This window comes from Phascolarctos cinereus, unplaced genomic scaffold (genome assembly GCF_003287225.1).
Source record: "Phascolarctos cinereus isolate Bilbo 61053 unplaced genomic scaffold, phaCin_HiC Scaffold_1;HRSCAF=81, whole genome shotgun sequence".
Taxonomy (NCBI): Eukaryota; Metazoa; Chordata; class Mammalia; order Diprotodontia; family Phascolarctidae; genus Phascolarctos; species Phascolarctos cinereus.
The window spans coordinates 200,587,147-200,609,389 of NW_027555514.1; the positions used below are offsets into that span (position 1 = coordinate 200,587,147).

Sequence of the window (22,243 nt, forward strand, 5' to 3'; positions counted from 1 at the left end):
CTGCCTTAATTTTCTTTATTTATTGTCATCTATAATCTTTGAAACTTTAAGGTATTATTTTCATTTTCTGATGCCTGTTTGTTTTGAGAATGCTTTTGTTCTTAAGATAATTCTTAATTTAAATGTTTTTTTCATATTAAATTGTCTTGTGAAGTCATTAGAAAATTACTTTTGTTATATACTAATTACGTCTAGCAGTGTTTGCTCTCTGCTTAGTACACACATAAGCCACATTTGCATTAACAAAGGTATATTTGGAAAATACCTTGCTTTGCATTAACAAAGATATATTTAGTGAATTTATGTAGAACAACATTTATTGAAATAGAACTTCAAGAATTATAACTGAGTAAAACCTTTTAGTTTTTTATTGATATATTTTTTAACATTGTCTAAATTTTACCCTATATTCTCCCTGCTTCAGTCCTACAGAATTTTAAGCATTTTTAAACTTTAGTTTTTACATTACACATGGTACTAATTACCTGTTTTGATAATAATGGTCTCATTATAGATCAAGAATTTTCAGATAGGTTACCTGGAATTGTTTCCTAAGGTGGGTAGAATAATGAATCTAAAATTCTAGGAAGAGGTGCAATTTAAAAGTAAAAAATATGCAACTTGAAAATAAAAAGCCACTTAGGTTAGACTTAGCAGGTAGAGAAAGATGCATAAGGTAAAAATGACTGCCTGCTAGGTTTTATCTATTTCTTCTTGTCATTCAGTTCACTTTCCCTTTTTAAATGTATACCATTTGGTTCTCATATATGTAAACATACAAACACATATAGTATTGATACTGCTCTATTAGCCATAGTGCCTTTAAGCATAAGATAAAGTTTATCTACTTATCTCTTTTAATCTTTTTTTTAAACTGTTACTTGATCTGAGATCTTGGTTGCTACTTCTACTCTTTTTATTTTTCCTTTTTGCATTTTTAAAAAATCTATTTTCACTGAGTGATCTAGGGCAAGTCCCTTAACCCCAATTGCCTCACAGAAAAGTAAATATATATATATATATATATTTTATTAAATATTTTCCAATTATATGTAAAAATTTTTAATTATTTAAAAAATTTTTTGAATTCCAAATTCTCTTCCTCCTCCCTGCCTTTCCCCCACCCGTTTAGAGGGCAAGCAGTACGATATAGATCATATATATGAAGTCATATAAAATGTTTTTCCATATTAACCATGTTGTAAAAGAAAACCCACATGCACAAAAACAAGAAAAATAAAATTGAAAAAGTATGCTTCAATTTGCACTCAGAGTTTATCAGTTCTCTGGAGATATATAGCATTTTTCATCATAGATCTTTTGGAATTATTTAGGAATATTGTCTTGATCAGAGTAACTAAATCTTTTGCCTTTAATCATTGTTAGAATATTGTTGTTACTGTGTACAGGGGTCTCATGGTTCTGCTCACTTCACTTTGCATCAGTTCATAGAACTTCTCAAGTTTCTCTGAAACTATCCTGCTTCTCATTTCTCATAACACAGTAGTATTCTATCACAGTCATATGCCACTTTTTCAGCCATTCCCCCATTAATGGGCATTCCCTGGATTTCTAATTCTTTGCCACCACAAAAAGAACGATAGAACTATTTTTGTATTAATAGGTCCTTTTCCCTTGTTTTTGATCTTTTCGAGATACAGACTTAATAGTAATATTGCTGGGCCAAATGGTATGCATGGTTTTTATTGCCCTTTGGGCACAGTTCCAAATTGTTCTCCAGAATGGTTGAACTAGGTCACAACTCCATCAGCAGTGTATTAGTGTCCCAGTTTTTCCACATACCCTCTAGCGTTTATCATTTTCTTTTTCTGTCATGTTAGTCAGTCTGATAGGTGTGAAGTGGTATCTCAGCTATTCCCTACTTTTTCGAATTTGGCTGAAAAATAATAGATCTTATTCCAGCCCCTCATTTTAATTTTGTGAATCAGTATGTTTGAAGTCTGTTTCTTCTTCTTCTTCTTCTTCTTCTTCTTCTTCTTCTTCTTCTTCTTCTTCTTCTTCTTCTTCTTCTTCTCCTCCTCCTCTCCTCTCTCCTCCTCCTCCTCCTCCTCTCTCCTCCTCTCCTCTCCTCCTCCTCCTCATCCTCCTCCTCGGCAGTGGGGTTAAGTGACTTGCCCAGGGTCACAGAGCTAGTAAGTGTTATGTGTCTGAGGCCGAATTTGAACTCCTGAATCCAGGGCCAGTGCTCTATCCACTGCATCACCTAGCTGCCCCTTGAAGTCTATATTTTGTAAACAACATGTTACTGCATTCTGCTTTCTAATCTATTTTGTTCTCCTTTATAGGTGAGTCCATCTCATTTATATTCATGATTGTTGATGTCAGTTGTGTATTTCTTCCATCTGAACTTCTTAAACTTTTTCTTCTCCCCTTTCCTGTCTCATATCCCTACACTTCCCCCTTTCCCACAGTGCCCTTCTTTAAAAAGAAAAGGATAGTAAAAGGAATGTGCTTTATAGTAGTGATTTGTAAACAAAGCGGAATGTTTCTACTCCATTACCTTTCCTGTTCTCTTCTATTTCTTCTCTTTTGTTTTTTCCTTTTAATCTCCTCCTCATGATGCACCCTCTGACATTGGAGTTTGTTTTGGTTGTGATTTATTCATCAACTTTATCTTCTTCCAACTAAACCCTCTTCTCCCCCTACCAATCTATTATCTTATTATCTTTCTACACCATACTCTTTGGGTGTATTCAAATACATATGAATCTATTCAACCTTCTTTTGTCTAGTGAAATTGAGATTCATGTGCTGCGCATTCACCTGACCATGTCATCTGTTCTTCTCCTTGAACCTCTTTATTATGGAAGAAAGTAAATTATCTCCCTTTTTAAAAAATTCATTTTGTTTTTAAATTTTTATTTTTATTTTCTAACATTCATTAACATTTTTTATAATTAATTTCCCCCAATTATATATTTTTTTAAAAAATTTTTTAACATTCATTTAAAAATTTTTTTTGAGTTCCAAATTCTTTCTCCCTCCCCCATCCTTTATTGAGAAGGCAGGCAGTTTTAATATAGGTTATACATGTGCAGTCATGCAAAATATATTTCCATGTTAGTCATATTGTGAAAGAAAATACAGACAAAAAAACCAAGAAAAAGTGTGCTTCAATCTGCATTCAGACTCCATTACTTTTTTTTCTGGAGATGGATAGCATTTTTCATCATAACTTTCAGAATTTTGAAATAGCTAAGTCATTCACAGTTGATCATCATACAGTATTGCTGTTACTGTTTACAGTGTTTTCCTGGTTTGCTAATTTTATTTGCATCTGTTCATGTAAAACTTCCCAGATTTTTCTGAGATCAATCCAGCACAATAGTATTTCAGCATTATCATATACAGCAACTTGTTCAGCCATTTCCTAATTGATAAACATCCCCTCAATTTCAGTTCCTTACTACCACTAAAAGAGCTGCTATAAATGTTTTTGTACATATAGGTCCTTTCTCTTTTTGTTTTTATCTTTATGGGATACAAACCTAGTAATGGTTCTGCTCGATTAAAGGGTATGTATTATTATAGCCCTTTGGGCATAGTTCTGAATTGCTCTCCAGAATGCTTGAGTATGTATAGCACTTCACTAACGGAGCATTAATATCTCAATTTTCCCACTTCCCATCCAACATTTATTATTTTCCTTTTTTTGTCATGTTAAGCAATCTGATAGATGTTTGGTGGTAACTCAGAGTTGTTTTTAATAAACATTTCCCTAATGAATAGTTATTTAGAGCATTTTTCATATGACTATAGATAGCTTTGATTACTTCATCTGAAAACTACCTCTTCATATCCTTTGATCATTTATCAGTTGGAGAAGGGCTCTTATTTCTATAAATTTGACTCAGTTCTCTGTATATTTCAGAAATGAGGTTTTAATCAGAGAAACTTGCTATAAAATTTTTTCATAGTTATGATTCCTATATATTTCCCTCTATCCTGCTTTCTTCTGATTATCCTACTCTCTCCTTTTACCCTGTCTATTCTCAAAAGTGTTTTGCTTCTAACTTTTACCTGCTCCAATCCTCCCTTCCTTCTGTCAGTCTCCTCCCCACTTTATTTATCTCCTTCCCCTCCTACTTTCCTGTGTGGTAAGACAGATTTCTATGTTCAACTGAGTGTATATTATTCCCTCTTTGAGCCAGTTCCAATGACAGTAACATTGACGTGCTATTTTCCATATTCCACTGCACTATAAAAGTTCTTTCCAGCCTCTTTTATGTCAGATAATTTACCCCATTCTATATCTCCCTTTCCACTTCTCCCAGTGCATTTCTCTTTCTTACCCTTTTATTTTTTTTTAGATAATTATCCCATCGTATTCAACTCATATCCATTCGCTTCTGACTTCTCTAATAATGAGAACGTTTTTAGGAGTTACAGGGATCATTTTCCCATGCAGGAATATGAACAGTTTAGTCTTATTGAATCCCTTGTGATTTCTCTTTCCTTTTTGCTTTTTTATGCTTCTCTTGATCTTTTTTTCTCATTTAACTAAGGCATTTATTTTTTATTTCTTAATAGCTGCAAAAGAACAAGACTGTAGATACAGATTTGCTAACAATTGTCACAGTCAAGCTCTTCACTAACCTGTTCAAAATGAATCCATAAGATTTTGAGTTTTAGATTTTCTCCCCTTCCCCCAAGATGGCATACAATCTAATAGAGGCTCTACATATACATTCATGTTAAGCATATTTTTCCATTAGTCATAATATAAAGAACAATTAGAACTATTGGGAGAAGCCACAAGAATGAAGCAATAAAACAAAACAACAAAGGAAAAGGAGAACAAATAGTATGCTTCCATCTGCATTCAAACTCTGTATTTCTTTCTCTGGGTGTGGATAGCAATTTCCATCATGAATCTTTTGGAGTTGTCTTAGATACTTGTGTTGCTGTGAAGAAGCAAGTCTCTCAAAGTCACTTATCCCATAATGTGGCTGTTACTGTGTACAGTGTTCTCCTGGTTCTGCTCATTTCACTCTGCATCAGTTCGTGTAACTCTTTCCAAGTTTTTTTGAAGTCTACATGCTCATAATTTTTATAGCACAATAGCATTCCATTCCATTCATATACCACAGCTTGTTCAGCCATTCCCTAATTGATTGGCATCCCCTCAATTTCCAGTTCTTTGCCATCACAAAACTGCTGTTATGCTTCTCTTGAGTCTTGTATTTGAAAGTCAAATTTTCTATTCAACTCTGGGCTTTTCATCAGGACTGCTTGAAAGTCCTCTATTTCATTGAATATCCATTTTTCCTCCCAAAGGATTATACTCAGTTTTGCTGGGTAGATCATTCTTTTTTGTAGTCGTAGATCCTTTGCCTTCCAGAATATCATGTTCCGTGGTCTCTGATCCTTTAATGTTGCAGTTGCAAAGTCCTGTGTAATCCTGAGTGTAGCTCCATGATATGTCAGTTGTTTCTTTCTGGCTACGTGCAATATTTTCTCCTTGACCTGGGAGTTCTGGAGTTTTGCTATAATATTCCTGGGAGTTTTCGTTTGGGGATTTCTTTCAGGAGGTGATAAGTGGATTCTTTCAATCTCTATTTTACCCTCTGGTTCTAGAATATTAGGGCAGTTTTTCTTAACAGTATCTTGCAAGATGATGTCTAGGCTCTTTTTTGTACGTGACTTTTAGGTAGTCCAGTAATTCTTAAATTATCTCTCCTCTGTGTTTTGATCTTCCCTGGCATCATAGTAACTTTCTGTAATAGGTAGTTTGTTTTCAGATAAGCTTCTAGAGACCTGAAAGTTTTCAGTTCTTCCAAGGTGACATAATCTAGGGAGAGGTGTATTTATTATTCTCCTTCCCTGTTCTCTGCTCTGTGAGTGATCACAAGTACCCTTTTCTGCCCTGGAACTGTGACCTGGGTTCCAGCTCCCCTGAGGTTGCAAGTTCTGGTGCTATTCCTCTCCTTGTGACTGAGACCTAGATCCAAATATGGGCAATGCAATAGAGTCCTACCCCCCTGTGCCAGGAAAGGGACCCCCGAAATCCCAATTATATGGCCCTCTTACCCTCTCTGGGGCAAGAGGTCCAGAAATTGGCAATGCTGCCATGATTCAGTTGGTTTGCTGTGGGCGGTGTGAACTGGACTGTGCTCCAGTCTCACCGTGGCACAACAATCCTTTCCTGCCGACCTTCTGAGTTTCTGGGGGCTAGAAATTTTTTTCACCCCAGTCTTTTGTGGCTTCTGCTGCTCTCGAATTTGTTTTGAGGTATTACTTAAAGTTTTATGAGGGACTTTGGGGAGAGCTCAGCCTTGTCCAGGGGTGGGGAACCTGTGGCCTTGAGGCCACATGTGGCACTCTAGGTCCTGAAGTGCAGCCTTTTGACTGAATCCAAATTTCACAGGACAAATCCTTTCTACTTTGTTTTCAATTTAATCTTCTTGTTTCATGGAGACTGATTTGTTTGATCCACTAATTTTCAGGGAATCTATTTCTAATCAACAGGTTTTTTCAATTAATAAGCATTTATTTTCTTTCCTCAATCCCTAATGTTGTTCACAGGGTTGAACAAACCTTTGATGAGCGTATGTCTCCTCATTTTATGTCTCACAGGATGTTTATGAACTTCTAGAGGGTTATCAGATAAGCTCATTTTTGTTGTAGTGTCTTTTTAGGAATCTCAAATGATTTTGCCGGAAGAGCGCCTGTAAGGTAGTGTTTTGCTCAATCAAATCAAATGCTTCTTATTATCAACTAATAACATTCATAGGATCCCTTGTATTCTTTATATCTTTCAACCAGTTGTGTTAACTTATGGATATGATCCACTGTGGAATATGGCTTGTAAAATCCTGCCTATTCCCTAATAAACATTATTATTGAAGCTACCCTTGCTGTGTGTGAAGATTTCCATATGAAGTGTATGTAAATTTGTAAGTAAGCATATGGGTTGGCATTTGTCACATAATCACAGAATTTGAGAATTGGAAGCTTCTTAGCAGCCATCTGTTTCAGCACATACACAAAAGGAATCTCAAGCGCAACATATAAGTGATTGTCTAACCTCTTCCTGAAGACCTCCAAGGAGTTAGGAACCCACCACTTCTTAAAGCCCATTCCCTCTTTGGATGGCTCTAATTGTTAGGAGATTTTTTGCTGACATCAGGCCTAAATTTGGCAAACAGAATAGAGCTAATCTTTATTCCACATGGAGCAGTTATATCTCTTTATCAGCTCTATGCCTTTTGCCATTTATATTGATGGTTACAGGGGGAGCTAATAACCAAACAGTTTTTATTCCACCTATGAATTTTACCTTGGCTATTGTTGACGGCAGCATGTCTTGGTTTGATACTTCGTTGGTAAACTGGTACTTAATTGTGCTTTTTCAAGTGCTGATTCTATATATAAGAAACAAAAAGGCTAACATTTAAAGGACTTAATATATTTTGCTCACCAAAGAGAATACGCTTTTTGAAGGGCCTCTTTAGAAAACCTTTAGACTGATCTTGAGAAAATCACCTAGCATCTTATTGTATGTCAGTGATTTCTATAACTATGGAAGAAACACTTATGAAAAGAGTTTTGGACCAACTTGTAGATTAAATATAGTATAGTGAGATTCAAATAAACCTTGGGTCTTATTCCATCCTTTATTGGATACAAAATTATTTGTTTTTATCCAGAACAGAATCTTGAAAGTTAAACAATATTATACTAAAAAGATAGCACTATAATAACATACTATTAGACCAAGAAGTAAATTAATGCTGTGTCCATGACAGATATTAGATAAATGTTTATCGAATAAATGGAATTTAAATGAGAAATCAGGATACGTTTTAGGGGAGTATCAGTATTTATTAATTCCATCCTTAAAGAATGATAAATAATGGTCATTATCCAACCATAGGACACCTAAACCAGGCACCTGCAACTGAATTTTTTAAATCAAATTTTCCTTATTATTATCAACTTGACAGTCATAAAAAATATGTTCACCAGTACAATGAAGAACAATAAAAGAGCATGTGACGCTGTGAATCTCAGCTTGGTTTTTTTCCCTCCTGCACTTCATATTTAACATGGTAGTTCCAGCACTTTCTTGTTTGTCTCTGTCCCCTTCTGAACTTCTTCCCTTTGCTAGCCTATTTATTTTTTCAAATGATTAGGTGGTGCTATTTTCTTTTCTCCTTTTTTACAAGAAATAACACTATCACTATTTCCCCAGTCCTTCTCTTTCTCCTCCAAAAAAGAAGCCTTCACTTGTCATGCAAGTGTCTGAAAATGTATCATTTTGTACTTGGAGTTATCAATCACCACTTTACCAAGGGGTGACAACCATGATTCAGCATTAGTCATCTGGAGTCATGATTGTTTATAGTTCTTAAGTCTTTCAGACTTGTTTCCCTTTCCAGCGTTTTAGCCATTGCTTAAATTGTTCTCTGGTTCTACTCATTTCACTCTGTATCAGTCCACCTGGAAGTTCTCCTAGGCTTTTTTAGAATCTGTCTTTTTCATTTCTCACCTTCACAGTGATAGTCCATTATAGTTATAACATAATTGATTGACCTATTCTCCAGTTGATAGGCACTCATTTTGTTTCCAGTTCTTTGCTGCAATAAAAAGAGTACTATACATTTTTGTATGTGTTATGTCCTCTTTCTCTTTTGCTTTTAAATTCAAATGCAAAAAAAAAAGGATTACAAAAGAGTACAGTTGTCAAAATATATTTTATAAATTTCATACTCTCCAGGTTAAGAACTCCCTGTGTTCAAAACCTAATTTCTGTCAGACTGCTTTTCAATTTCTCAGCAGTTTTTGTTGAATAATGAATTTTTACCTTAGACATTTGAGTCTTTTCACTTACTGCTTCTGGGTCTTGTGTACCTAATGAATTCCACTGATCAATGTTTTTATTTTTTAATGTACCAAATATTTCTAATGATGACTACTTGTTAGTATAGTTCCCACCTCTTTTCTTTATTTCCTTGAGAATCTTGACTTACCAGATAAATTTTAAATGTATAGTGTAATCCTTTGGAGATTTGATTGGTCACAGATGTTATACTAGTTGTTCCAACAGTTTGATCAGTACTACTTGAAAACCTTATTTAACATCAAAGGGCAAGACAGAATGACTGAAACTCATATATCTGTGCAGAATGGGTAATAGATAGTCAAGCTGCTATTATATATGATCAGTTTAAAGAGATACAAAGTTAGTGCTTTTAGTAGTCACAGCTGTATTGTTAACCAAGCAGAACAAACATTCTTTTATTATATGTAATCTTAACAGTAAGAGGATACAAGTCTAGCAATAGAGAGTGACCCATTTTGAGCAGTCACTGGTTGGTTTATAAGACTGTCCTTGTGCATGTGAGGGTAGTGGGTTAGTGGCAGCATCTTTTAATAGAAAAGTAGTAACTCTGGTCCGTAGGTTACAAAAAATCTAAGAGCATTGTGTATAGTGATATCTCTAAAAGTAACAGATAAAAATTAGACCCTTACCTTCCCTTTTTGGAAAAATAATTCATGATGGAATTATATGAATTATCCTACTCGTGATAGGTGGTAGGAAAAGGTTTTTTTTTTTTTGAAGGAAGAGTGAGGAGAGCCAAAAAACTAATATGTTAATAATACAATTCTGTTGCATTAAAATTTTGTTTTCTTCCATTTAAGAAAAGCACTCATTATTGTAGACTTGATCAACCTCAACATGAATGTTTTCTATACATGAAGAAGAGAAAAAGAGACTTGAATGCTAACACAGTGACTTTTATACAGGTTTTTTAAAAACTATATTCTGTGGTGGCCAAGAATTGGAAATCAAAGGGATGCCCCTCAATTGGGGACTGGCTAACAAGCTGTGGTATATGATTGTAATAGAATATAATTGTGCTATAAGAAACAGCAGTGGGGTGATTTCAGAAAAACCTAGAAAGACTTACATGAACTGATACATAGTGAAATGAGCAGAACCAGGAGAATGTTGTACACAGTAACAGCAATATTGTTCTGTGAAGAATTGTGAATGACTTAGCAATTCTCAGCAATACAATGATACAGGACAATCCCAAAGGACTAATGATGAAGCATATTATCCACCTCCAGAGAAAGAATTGATACTGTTTAAACACAGACTGAAGCATGCTATTTTTTCTTCCATTTTTTTCCTTTTATTCAAGTCTTGTACAAAATGACTAATATGGAAGTGTTTTAGATGATTGCACATGTATAATCTGTATTTGATTCCTTACTGTCTCAGGGAGAAGGTAGGGGAGGGAGGGATAGAATTTGGAACTCACAGCTTTAAATAAAAATGTTAAAAAATGTTTAAAGTATATACTCAGTTTTATCATGGTTGTTCTGTTATCTTGGTGTTGATATTAGCCATACAAAACAAATCTGTATCTGAAAAATGTGTTTCTTTCTTGTGCCTTTAGTCCATTATCTCATAGTCAGTCCAAAGATTGGAAACTGTGAAACCTAATACAGATGAGAAGGTCTTATGTTGAATTGTAATTTTAGCCTAGTTATATATACTTTTCATCTTGTAACTAGTTTAAGTACCACACTGTTGTCCTAAAATAAAAATTTAGGAAAGGTTACCAACCCCATTGTGTTTTTTATGCAGGAAATACTTCAAACAGTGAAATAACGAAAAGGAAAGCTACATCAATTAAGATAAATAAGGTCTGTTGAAATACATGAAACATTTTTCTTGAGCGTATAAAATAATTTTAATATGAATATTATTATTTGACTCTGTTATAATATTAACTTTTTACTTTTCTAGCCTCAAAGACAGAACTGCCCAAATCACTGCTTCCGAAATTATTTTTCCAGTGTATTTTCTTCTGATAATCACACTGGAGAATCTTCTTGTACCTTTAGAAGTTACTGGTTAGTATTTTCCATTGATCATAATCTGTGATGTTTCAGTAATGTTAAACAAGTTTTTGTATAAATTTAAATTAGGGCTTCCAATTAAAAAAGAATATAGCTTCCCCCTTTGCCATGTGTTGTTTTCAATTAAATTGATCTTGAAGCAACTTTTATTTGTGGGCCATGCAGTTATAAAAGACACATGTCTAGAGCTCATTACTTTTTTTTTTAATTCCGAGAAATGGCAAAAAATGTGGGTTATTGTTACATGTGGCATTTTTTTCCATGTGATATGAAAGGTATATTATATGCTTAATTTTAAACTAATCCATAAAAGAATACAAATCAGTAGGGATTCTGTCAGATCAAACATTTAGTTATATTTGTAGTGGTAAATAAGCGTGCATCAATTCAAATACTGTGTCAAAATAGGGCATTTCTGCTTAGATTTTTGACACTGTTAAAGAAGCAAAGAATTCTGAGTGACTTTTAAAAGTTTGTGTTATATCCATTACAATAAACAATAGACTCCATTGCATACCTTCTTTTGCCTTATTTAGTTTCAGCTGGAAAATTATTGTGGTAAAATTATCACTGTTTGAACTTTCGTTTTTTGAATTTGGGGATAAGCAGCAGTTGAGTAGTCTTAAAAGACATTGTCTTGAGGGTTTACATATCTTTTTTCAATTTTACTTCCCTGTAGGACTGTCTGCTTACAGAAATTGTTCTTGCTATCTCTGTCTTGTGGAGGATGGAAATACACACATTGTATTTATTGCATTATTTGCATTAACTATCAGAAATTTTTATTGTATTGATGTATACTCTGTTAATATGGAATATTTAAATAATTTTTTGTATAATGAATTCTACTTTAAAGTTTCCTTTCTTTTTGGCAATGTTTTAGTGAAAAAGAATTTTTTTTTCCTACTCTGTAGTGTTTGGCAAGATTAATTTTGTTTTTCATAATGATAGAATGTCTAAAATTTGTCTTTTAGTACAGGATTAACAGAAGTCACTGAAATTAATTCAGTGATTAGGCAAAAGAGACAGGAACTGCAATGGTCATGGTTCCCTGATACATTACCTGGAATTGCAAGGTAAAATAAAAAATTTTGCTGTAGTAATTAAATGTTGACAGTGAATCAAGGAATTAAAGACTTAAGTATATTCTTGAAAAGTTATACATAAATCAAGTAATTTTAAATTCAGGACAGTTACTGTTCAAGGTAGCTCTGCAGTAATTAGTTTTGTTACTTAAAAAGCTCTTTGATGATATTAACAATTGTTAATCACCTATGTAATTTGTTTCAGAAGATTTTTGGTGTTCCATAAAATTGGGTGGTGAAATTCATCCATAGATAACTACTGCAATAGCCTCTAAACCACTCATTTCTACCTTTAGATTCTGTTTATTCAGCCTTCCTTTGTTGGTCCATTCTAGTTACTAACTCTAGACTAATTTTGCTTAATACAGTTTTTCTCTTCATTACTAAAAACCTACAATGCCTTCCTATTAAATCAAGTTCCAACATTTATTTAGGCAGAGTGTGCTGGAAGTACAAAGATAAAAGAAAAAAAATTCTGCTTCTAAGGGACTATACAGTGTAGTAAGGGAAAGAAAAGGCTCACAACTTATACACATTGAAATGTGACACAGGAGGGTCAAAGAGAGTGGCATAAAGATTGAAAGAGGAAAAGATATTTTTTTCCCAAAAATTTTTTTGATTTTTTTTTTTAAATTTATGGAATAAGACAAACATTTCTGTAACGTAGTACAATACAAAAGATGATTGTATATGAAACTTGCAAATCTGTTGTGCACAACTTGCTATTCCTTTCAAATATACAACAAAATTATCATGTAAATTTTTTTTCTTCCTTCCCCCTCACCCTCCTCCAACCTTAGAGATGGCTACCATTAAATATAAATATGTGTAAAATTATTCTATAAATACTTTTATTTATCGTTTCTTTCTCTGGATGCAGATAACATCTATTTATATAAATTTGGGTATTTATAATAGACAAAATAACTTATTCACTCAGAATCATTCTCTTATTTTTTTTTTTAAAGGCAATTGGGGTTAAGTCACTTGCCCAGGGTCACACAGATAACAAGTGTCAAGTGTTTTGGTCTGAGGCCAGATTTGAACTCAGGTACTCCTGACTTCAGGGCCGGTGCTCTATCCACTGCACCACCTAGCTGCCCCCAAATAGGGAAGTTTTGCCTTTTTTTTTTTTTTTTGGTTAGGCAGCAGGGTGAAGTGACTTGCCCAGGGTCACACAGCTAGTAAGTGTTATATGTCTGCAGCCAGACAGAGTCATTCTTAAAACTGTATTGCTGTTATTGTAATCAGTGTTCTCTTGGTTCTACTCATTTTGCTCTTCATTATTTCAGGTAAGTCTGAAATCATTGAGCTCATCATTTCTTATACCACAGCTATATTCCATCATAATCATATAGCAGCTTGTTCAGCCATTCCCCAGTTTTAAACTTATCCACTGATTCTATTCTTTCTATCTAGCTTTGTCTGCAATGTTTAATCTATCCATACCACACTTTATACTCTTATTTTTATGCCTTTCTCCACAATGTTTCCTTATTTGGAATACAGTTTTTTACTTTTCCATCCTTTAAGACCCAAAACCCATTTTTAAGTTTCTGAATGTGTTGAGTTTGAGGTCCCTCTGGGACATCTACTTCCAATGTCCAGTGGGAGGTTTGTGAGGTCAGACTGGAGCACAAGAGATACTAGGGTCTAATATATATGTCTGAGAGTCATTTTCAGAGGTCATAATTGGACCCATGGGAGTTGGTAAAATCACCAATCAGGACAATATAGAGAATAAAGAATAAAGGGCACAGGACAGAGCTTTGGTAATTAGTAGACATGACATGTATGAAAATACAACAAAAGAGAAATTGGTTCTTTCTTCCTCTGATGTCCTTATTTTATCATTTATTCTTTTCATGCTTGCATAATCAAGGGGAAGAACCATGTCTTTTTGCATCTAAGCATAGTACTTAAATTTTCTGTAATGTTGAACTGAATTAAAAGCCAAAGCAAATGAAATTAATGGCCTCCAAGTCAATTATTTCTTTATTGTATGTCTGAAATATGCTCAAGAGCTAGTTTTATTTGACAGTTTTCTTATAGTACTGCATAGAACCATGACAGTCTTGCAAGAAGTGTTGGCACATTTATGGAAGGTGTGAATTAGATTTAAATAAGCAGAGAAGCTAAAACATTCTTTAAAATAAATTCTATTCTATATGCCACTTTGTATTTTTGTACATAAATAATATTGTATGAAATTTGATTTTTGAGCCTTTCTCTATTCTCCCAAATATCAAATCTATGTATCTAAAAGAAACATAGTCTTAAATCAGGAGACCAGAATTAGCCATCAGAATACAGCAGAAAAGAGAGAAGGCAAAATGGATTGTTTGGAGTCAACAACTGTGAATTATTTGGTTGGTCCCATAAAGATGTGAAGAATATTAAAGTATCTAGTCAACCTGTGAGTGAGTAGTTTGAATGTATGAGCTAAACAAAACATTTATAGAAGGGTGCAAAGTAACTGGGACAAAGTAAAGTAATGAAATTAAGTAATGTATATTAAGTCTTACAACTTTTTATAACTTTGGAAAACTTAATACACAATATATCCCTTTTTACCCATCACTTGTTTTATATGATTTAGCTTTGAGTTCACTAAATTTTAGCACACATGCTTTAATTCTTAATCATGAAATCATACTTTTATCATATGGAATATTCAAGTGTGTTTTAGACAGACCGTCCCATTTTTTCCATTTCTGGCTTTGCTCATAGCCCCTTAATAGGATTTGTTCTGTGAAGTTTGGATTCAGTCAAAGAGCGTCACTTGAAGATCTAGAAGGCCACATGTGGCCTCAAGGCTGCAGGTTTCCCACCCTGGTTAAACCATTGAAGCATAGATATCTCCATCTCTTGGATAAATTTCTTAACCGTTTATGATGTGTGGCATGGTATAGGGTCATGTTGAAGTATATTATCTCCTTTTGAGAATTTCTGTAATTCTGAAACAGTTCTTCTCAGCGGAAATATACTTAATCAGAATTCATCATTCTCTCAATGGGGATAAGACTTGGAGGTACATTGGAGGTAAAAAAAAATTGAAGAAACATTTTATTGTGTGGATGTTTTACAGTCTGACGAAGATGACAGAACAGTTTTAGTATAGGCTCAATTGAAGAATGAATTTCATCAGTAACAATTACCTATTTCTTGTTCTTAGAACTCCAGTTTATTAAATTGTCTTGTTGATTACAAGCAGTTAAAAAAAACCCAACAATAAAACTGTTCTCACTTTTCTTCCAACTTCAAGATGTCTATGTTGCAATGTAGAGTAATCAGTAATAACCTTGCTAGCTACTAGGTCATTCTGAAGGTCTTCCCTTATTTTCTGAGGATTTTGAGGCTATTTAAAAACAGTAGTTTGGTTAGTTCTTGGTATTGTTTTTTGTTTTTGACCACACTTTCCTTTTTAGTTTCTGCAGTTCAACCAGTTTCATTATGGGCTTTAATTATTTTTCAAACATTTGATTTTCTCATACCAGTAGCCACTGCAGTAAATTTAAGTCATTGAAGCATATTCCTGAAGAATGACTGCCTTTATTTGTTGATGTAATATCCGGTCTTTAAAACCAATGAAAACACAACAAAAGAGATCAATGAAACATGTTTGCATGCCATTAAATCCAATCTCAGCTGATAGAGAAATAAAAAATAATGTGAGGCAACCAGCTTGATCTAGTTTCATGCAAACATTTTTCATCAGTTCAGTATCGGTAGAAGCACACATGCATGGCCATTGCTATCATAGAATGAAGCCATATTGGATATATTGCTTGGTACCAAGTCATTTGCACATCTCTGTAGGAAATGTGTACAGCTGATTATAACTTAAATGTTTTTAAAAACAAAAACTGCTGTAACTATTAATTACTGTTAATCTCTCTTTGATATACTGAGCACAAAAAGAAGTCTTCAAAGTTAATTTATTTGTGGCCTTTTGACAAATAACTTTAAAAACCTGCAGATCTTATTGATTACTTATCATTGGGCATATACTTGCATTTTAATCACTTATATTTCAATAATTATATATGTTATCTTGATTTGAATAAATTTTACTTTAAAACTTTTTGGTATATTTTTTGAAATGTTAACATCGGTTTGTTTGTATTTCAATTTTTTTCAGAATTGGTTTCATTCCCTGGATGGCTGGAACTGAAATCCTTCCTCTTGTTTCCTCCATGTTGCCAGGAACAATTTTACCAATGAATACTATTTCTTTGGAAGATTTTGGTAAAATGTTAAAATATTTTTATTTTTTTAAAAAAAAAGCTTTTCCCTTTCAGTTGCATGGAAAAGTAGATAAATTATGAAAAAGTAGCTGGGTGTGGTGGCACATGCCTGTAATCCCTGCTACAGGGGAAGCTGAAATTGATGGATCATTTGAGCTTGCAAATTTTGAATTGTAGTGGGGCTAAAGCCAGTTAGGTGTCTGCACTCAGTCCAGTACCAATATGATGAGTCTCCAGGAGTGGGGACCCAACAGGCTGCCTAAAGAGAGGCAAATGAACCCACATTGGAAAAGTTCAAAGCTTCTGTGCTGATCAGTAGTGGAATCTGGCCTGTGAGTTGGCACTGTACTTTCAGTCTGGGCAAGATAGGGAGACCCTGGGAAGGAAGGAAGGGAAGAAGGAAGGAGGAAAAGAGAGAGAAAGAGATTACAAAATAGTCGTAGTAAGTTACATTGAATCTTAAACATCGCTTACTGAATTTTTTAACAGTGAATTTTGTTTCTGAAGAAATTTAAAGATTGACTTTAGACTTTTTCTGATTGAATTCATTAAGAATATAACAATATAAGTTGGAATTCAAAATTTTAAGCCCACCTCCATTACCTTTTCTTATTGACAAAGGATATTGAATGCCTTCATTGTTTAACTGGTCATACAACTGGAATTGTGGTGGGCTCCATAATTAATTTCTTCTTATAATTACTTTTGAGTAAATTACTTGGAACTTTTTGTGTGTTGTCCCATGGTCTCTTCTTCATAACTCATAAAGCTGGTGATCTGTACTCAACATTTGTTTTCCATATATAGCTGTGCACTTGGACTAAAATATGATAGTGATTTGAGTAGTATTACTAAATAGATTGCAGAATATATTTCTGAATTTTAATTTGGATTACTAGTGAGGTCTTTCACTTTAAAAAAATACTATTGCTATGTAATATTTATGTAAATTATGTTAGGTATATTTATTATCTAATAAATGCTATTACATGTATGCACATAATTTTTAAAATTTTGTTACTAGGGTCATCTTGTGAGCAGCATGTGCTAGCACATACACAAGGGGGAGAGGAGAAGAAGCAAACTTCTGGCACATCAAATAGTAGAGGAACAAGAAGAAAACCCACAGAAACAACTCCTAGGAGAAGATCTGCTCGTAATATGAAAACTGAAACTGTCAGTCAGCCCCAGAATTCACCGATTTCAAATAACTCTGAGTGTGATGCCCCGGGTAGCAATAATTCATCTCTAAATGTTTCCACTTCAGCAGATTCAAAGAAGCAGATTAGATCAGTCCCAAAACGAAAGCCTAAGAGAAGAACTAGAAGGGCACCTATAGTTAAAAAGAAGCTTCGAAGTTCATCATCTCTCCCTGAAAAGTCATCTTCTAGTGATTCAGCAAATGAAGAAGTTGTAGAGTCTGATACACTCCCTGTATTGGATAAAGAATATATCTCAACTACAGGAAGTTGCAACTCTTGTATCATTATGCAAACAGAAATAGAACAAGAATCTGCTAATGGCTTGGAAAGTTTCATTGAATATGCAGACAGTGAAGGATTTGAAAAAAATTGTGAAAAAGAACTAGATACTGTAGAAAAGTCATATTCAGATTCCTGTAACCAAGGTCCTTCTGTGCTAATTGAAGAAGAAATTAAGGAAATTGAGAGCAAGGGTACTGAGGCTGACATTTTGTATTTAGAAAATGAGCTTTCTAAGACTGTTACAGAGAAAATAGATGAACCAATAGAAACTCCAGTTAAAACGCCTGAACATTTAGAATTTGAGTTAAAGGCAAGTGCACCCATAGAAAGTCCTCAAAATGAATTGTTTGCACATTCAAAATCTGAGGATGATATACACCAGGTAAGTGCTACTCTCAGAGATGAGTTATTTGAGAGTACAGAATCGAAAGTAAATGAAGAGCAATATAGAGAGAATCTCAAAGTGAATAGTCTTGGCCATACTGATTCTGAGATAAAAATACTGTGTATAGAGAGTTCTGAGGCTGAGTCCCTTGAGTGTGAAGAAGCACTACCAGTAGAAGATCATACTCCTGAGAGCCCAAAGGTTGAATTGCTCGATCATACAGAATCTGTTGAACTGAATTGCTCTGGAAATGAAGAATGTGCAACAGTTTGTTCAAATAAAGAAAATTTTAAAAGTGTTCAAGATAGTAAAAATTTATTAAAAGAAAACCTCCCGTCAGACAGTGATAAATTAGACAAGTCTTTAGAAGAGAAGTCTGAATTTCTGACTGAAGAGAACAGGACTACAGAATTGTCTAACTTAAATACTGAACAGTTCCCCAAACATTTTAATGAAGATAATAATGAAACAATACCTATGGAATGTGACTCATTTTGCAGTGAACAAAATGAATCTGAAAGTGAACTGACTGTCAGTATTGAAACCAAACTGGAGGAAAATTCTCAAGATAAAATAAAAGATTCTGATCTTATAAGTGAAAAGAGTGCACAGCTTACTCATGAGACTGAAAATTCTGCATTTTCAGTAGATAAGGCTAAAAAACCTCGAACTAGAAGGTCTAGATTTCACTCTCCATCTACAACATGGTCTCCTAGTGAAGACATTGTACGGGAAAGGAAACGATCTCAGTCTCGGTCTCCTAAAAAAGACACTGGAAAAGAAAGCAGAAAATCTCATTCACAGTCTCCCAAAATGGAAATTACCAGAGGTCGGAGGCGATCTCGCTCTCAGTCTCGGTCTCCAAAGAGGGATGTTGCAAGAGAGAGGAAGCGATCTCAGTCTTGGTCTCCAAAAAGAGAGGAAGGCAGGAAGTCTCAGTCCCTCTCTCCTAGGAGAGACACTTCAAGAGAGAGCAGACGATCTCAATCAAGAACAAAAGACTCCCCCCCAAGAGAAAAATCTAGGTCTCGAAGCAGAGAAAGAGAAAATAGTAGAGATGGGCAAAGGAGAGATCGTCTTAGGGAAAGGAGGGCCAGAAGGTGGTCTAGGTCCAGATCTCGTTCTAGATCATGTTCAAGATCTAGAACAAAAAGTAATAAGGCCTCCTTCAGTAGAAATGATAGAGACAGTTACTCTCCTCGGTGGAAGGAAAGATGGACAAATGATAACTGGAGGTTTCTCAGGGGAAATGATAGGTACAGAAAGAATGAACAAGACAAACAGAATGAAAATTTGAAAAAAGAAAAAAATGAGGTTAATCCAGGTATTGACGAACAGGGTTCTGCTGACAAACATAGAAATGACTGTCCAGATTGGATAATGGAAAGAATAAATTCAGGTCCTGACCCGAGAACTAGGAATACTGAGAAATTTAAAGATTCTCATTGGGAAGAAAATAGACATGATAATGTAGGGAAATCTTGGAATAAAAACTTTGGTACCGGTTGGATGTCCAGCCGGGGCAGAGGCAACCGGGGGAGAGGCACCTTCAGAGCAGGTTTTGGACATGTTGAACAAAATGAAAATAGATGGCAAAACAGAAAACCCCTCTCAGGGAATTCAAATAGTTCAGGGAATGAGTCATCAAAGTTCATTGAACAGCAACCTTACAGGCGTAAAAGTGAGCAGGAATTTTCATTTGATACCCCTGCTGATAGATCAGGGTGGACTTCTGCATCTAGTTGGGCTGTAAGAAAGACTCTGCCAGCTGATGTACAGAATTACTATTCAAGAAGAGGGAGGAATTCTTCAGGCCCACAGTCTGGATGGATGAGGCAAGAAGAGGAAACACCTGACCAAGGTAATTTATTTTATTACTTTCTTTTTTGTTCACTAATTTGTTAATTTTTAAAAGAAGGTGATTGTTAAAAATTTGATCTACCATCATTACTCTTCCTCCTACACAATTATTTATGAGAATGGACTAAAGTAGAGCATCATTTATAGTTTAGGAAACACTTAAACTGTAATATAAAGGTCAAGTTCTATTTTTTAAAATTTCTGATTAACAGAATGTTTTCCAGGCCTTCTCAAAAGCCTACTTAATTCAAGCAATATCAGCACAACAAAACTTGATACCAAATTCTTATTCTTACAGAATTTGTCATGTAAAGCAACAGGAATTTGAGCACTTTCTAAAATTCATTAAACAGTATGTTATTCAGATGGGTGTACTAAAAATATTTCTGATTGTAGCTTATATTCAAGCTGACATTTGTTGAAAATATTTTCTCTGTTTTGAAATCATTCAATTAATGAGCATTTATTAAATGCCAGTCAAATGTGAAATCATCTCTCCCCTTAAGAACCTATGGTAAACATTCGTTTTTTAATTTTGTGTGAGAAATGTGGTGAGAAAAACACTAAGCTAAAATCAGAATTGACCATATTGAATTCTAATCTAAAACCTAATAAAATCTTATGTTTCCATTGACTAATAAATAAATTTGTTGGATTCTTATCTGGCATTTATGGGCCACTACCACTGTTTCTTAACATTGTTTTTGTTAAGTGGCATCAGAAAATCATCTTGTACCAGAAATTACAAATATTAGTAGGAGTTTTGTTGTTATTGGTCATAGTATTGACCAAACTTTAGATTTCTTTAACAGTTTTAATAGATTCCTGATTAATTTTTTTGAAGTGAGATTAGAATGTAATATTTAATGGTTCTTTATTATCTAAAGGAAGTTGTAATTTTGAATTTTTTCAGTTGCAAATAATTGGGAGGCTTTATTGTGACTTTTTTTCTGGGAGTGTACTTGGTGATGGTAGGGGGAACTGTATGTGTGTTGGGATACATCTGTGGAACAAAATGTATTTATGACATTTTTTAAAGGGAAATTTTTTTTTTTGATAGATCAAAACCTCAAAGACCAAACAAACCAACAAGGTGATGGTACTCAGCTTCCTATAACTATGATGCCGCAACAAATGAATGTAATGCAACAACAGATGAATGCACAGCATCAAACTATGAACATCTTCCCATATCCAGTGGGTGTTCATGCTCCCTTGATGAACATCCAACGTAATCCATTTAACATTCATCCTCAGCTACCCATGCATCTCCATACAGGAGTGCCTCTCATGCAGGTAGCTGCTCCTACCAATGTGTCTCAGGGATTACCACCACCACCACCCCCTCCCCCGCCATCCCAACAAGTCAACTACATTGCTTCACAGACAGATGGAAAGCAATCACAGGTATGTTTTTTAGCAGCTAAGATTTAATCAGCATAGTTACTTTGAAACAAAATTTAGCTAATAGTGTCAGATGTCAAAGAAGGAGCTTCTTGACATACAAAAAATTATTCTGATTAATCCCAACCATCCTCTCTCCCCCAATATTTGATATAAAAATGAATTGATGAACTCCAAAATTTAAATCTATTCACACAGATTTCTGATAATCACATTTTAAAATAATAATTATTTTGATAAAAATTGCAATCAAGTTGAAAGCTAAATTCTCTATATTTTATTCTAATATTGTCTCCACATTGAGGAAACATTTGATGATGAAATAATGTGATGAAGCTTGTGTTGTCTTGTTCGGACAAACTATAGGAAAATATGTTCATTACCCATTAATGTCTGTCCTTCATATTCACATAGAAACAAGGGGGAAGGTGAAAAGAAATTTGCAGTTATTGTCCTGTGTAAAGGTTTGCATGGATAGTAATAAGTACTCTTTTGTTGTTTTCATGCAGCTGCTTCTACAGAAGTGTACAGAATTAAATAGTTCATACTGTGTTATGATATAAAAAGTCAGTGTTATATCTGCATCCTAGAAATTTTAGAAATCTGGCAATAATTCAGCATGGTTTAGTGAGAAGAACAGAGGATTTGATGTTTCAGAATGTATTGGATTTTTTTTATCTTCATGACTACTGAATTCATTTGACCTTGATGGCTTGTTTGCTTCATCATTAAAAAAAAGGGGGGGGGCATTTTCACTTATAGATGTGATAAGTTAATTTTCTTGAAAGGTCTTAGCTTGAAAGGGACTATTGTTTAAACTTACGAAGTTGTTGTAGTGTTGTCACGAAACTACAATGCAGGTACATCTTTAAAATAATTTTG

The 22,243-nt window shown here is 34.3% G+C and overlaps 1 protein-coding gene across 4 annotated transcripts in view; it reads left to right on the forward strand.

Annotated features, from left to right (window-relative positions):
* The window catches only part of SCAF11 (SR-related CTD associated factor 11), a 94,316-nt gene that overhangs the window by 67,769 nt on the left and 4,304 nt on the right, over positions 1–22,243 (forward strand). For all 4 annotated transcript variants that reach the window (XM_020973688.2, XM_020973689.2, XM_078156458.1 and 1 more), the window contains 6 exons: positions 10,622–10,680; positions 10,784–10,890; positions 11,871–11,972; positions 16,123–16,229; positions 17,253–19,958; positions 21,018–21,364. In XM_020973688.2, the coding sequence (XP_020829347.1) occupies positions 10,622–10,680; positions 10,784–10,890; positions 11,871–11,972; positions 16,123–16,229; positions 17,253–19,958; positions 21,018–21,364 (3,428 nt within the window). The remainder of the gene's footprint in view (positions 1–10,621; positions 10,681–10,783; positions 10,891–11,870; positions 11,973–16,122; positions 16,230–17,252; positions 19,959–21,017; positions 21,365–22,243) is intronic.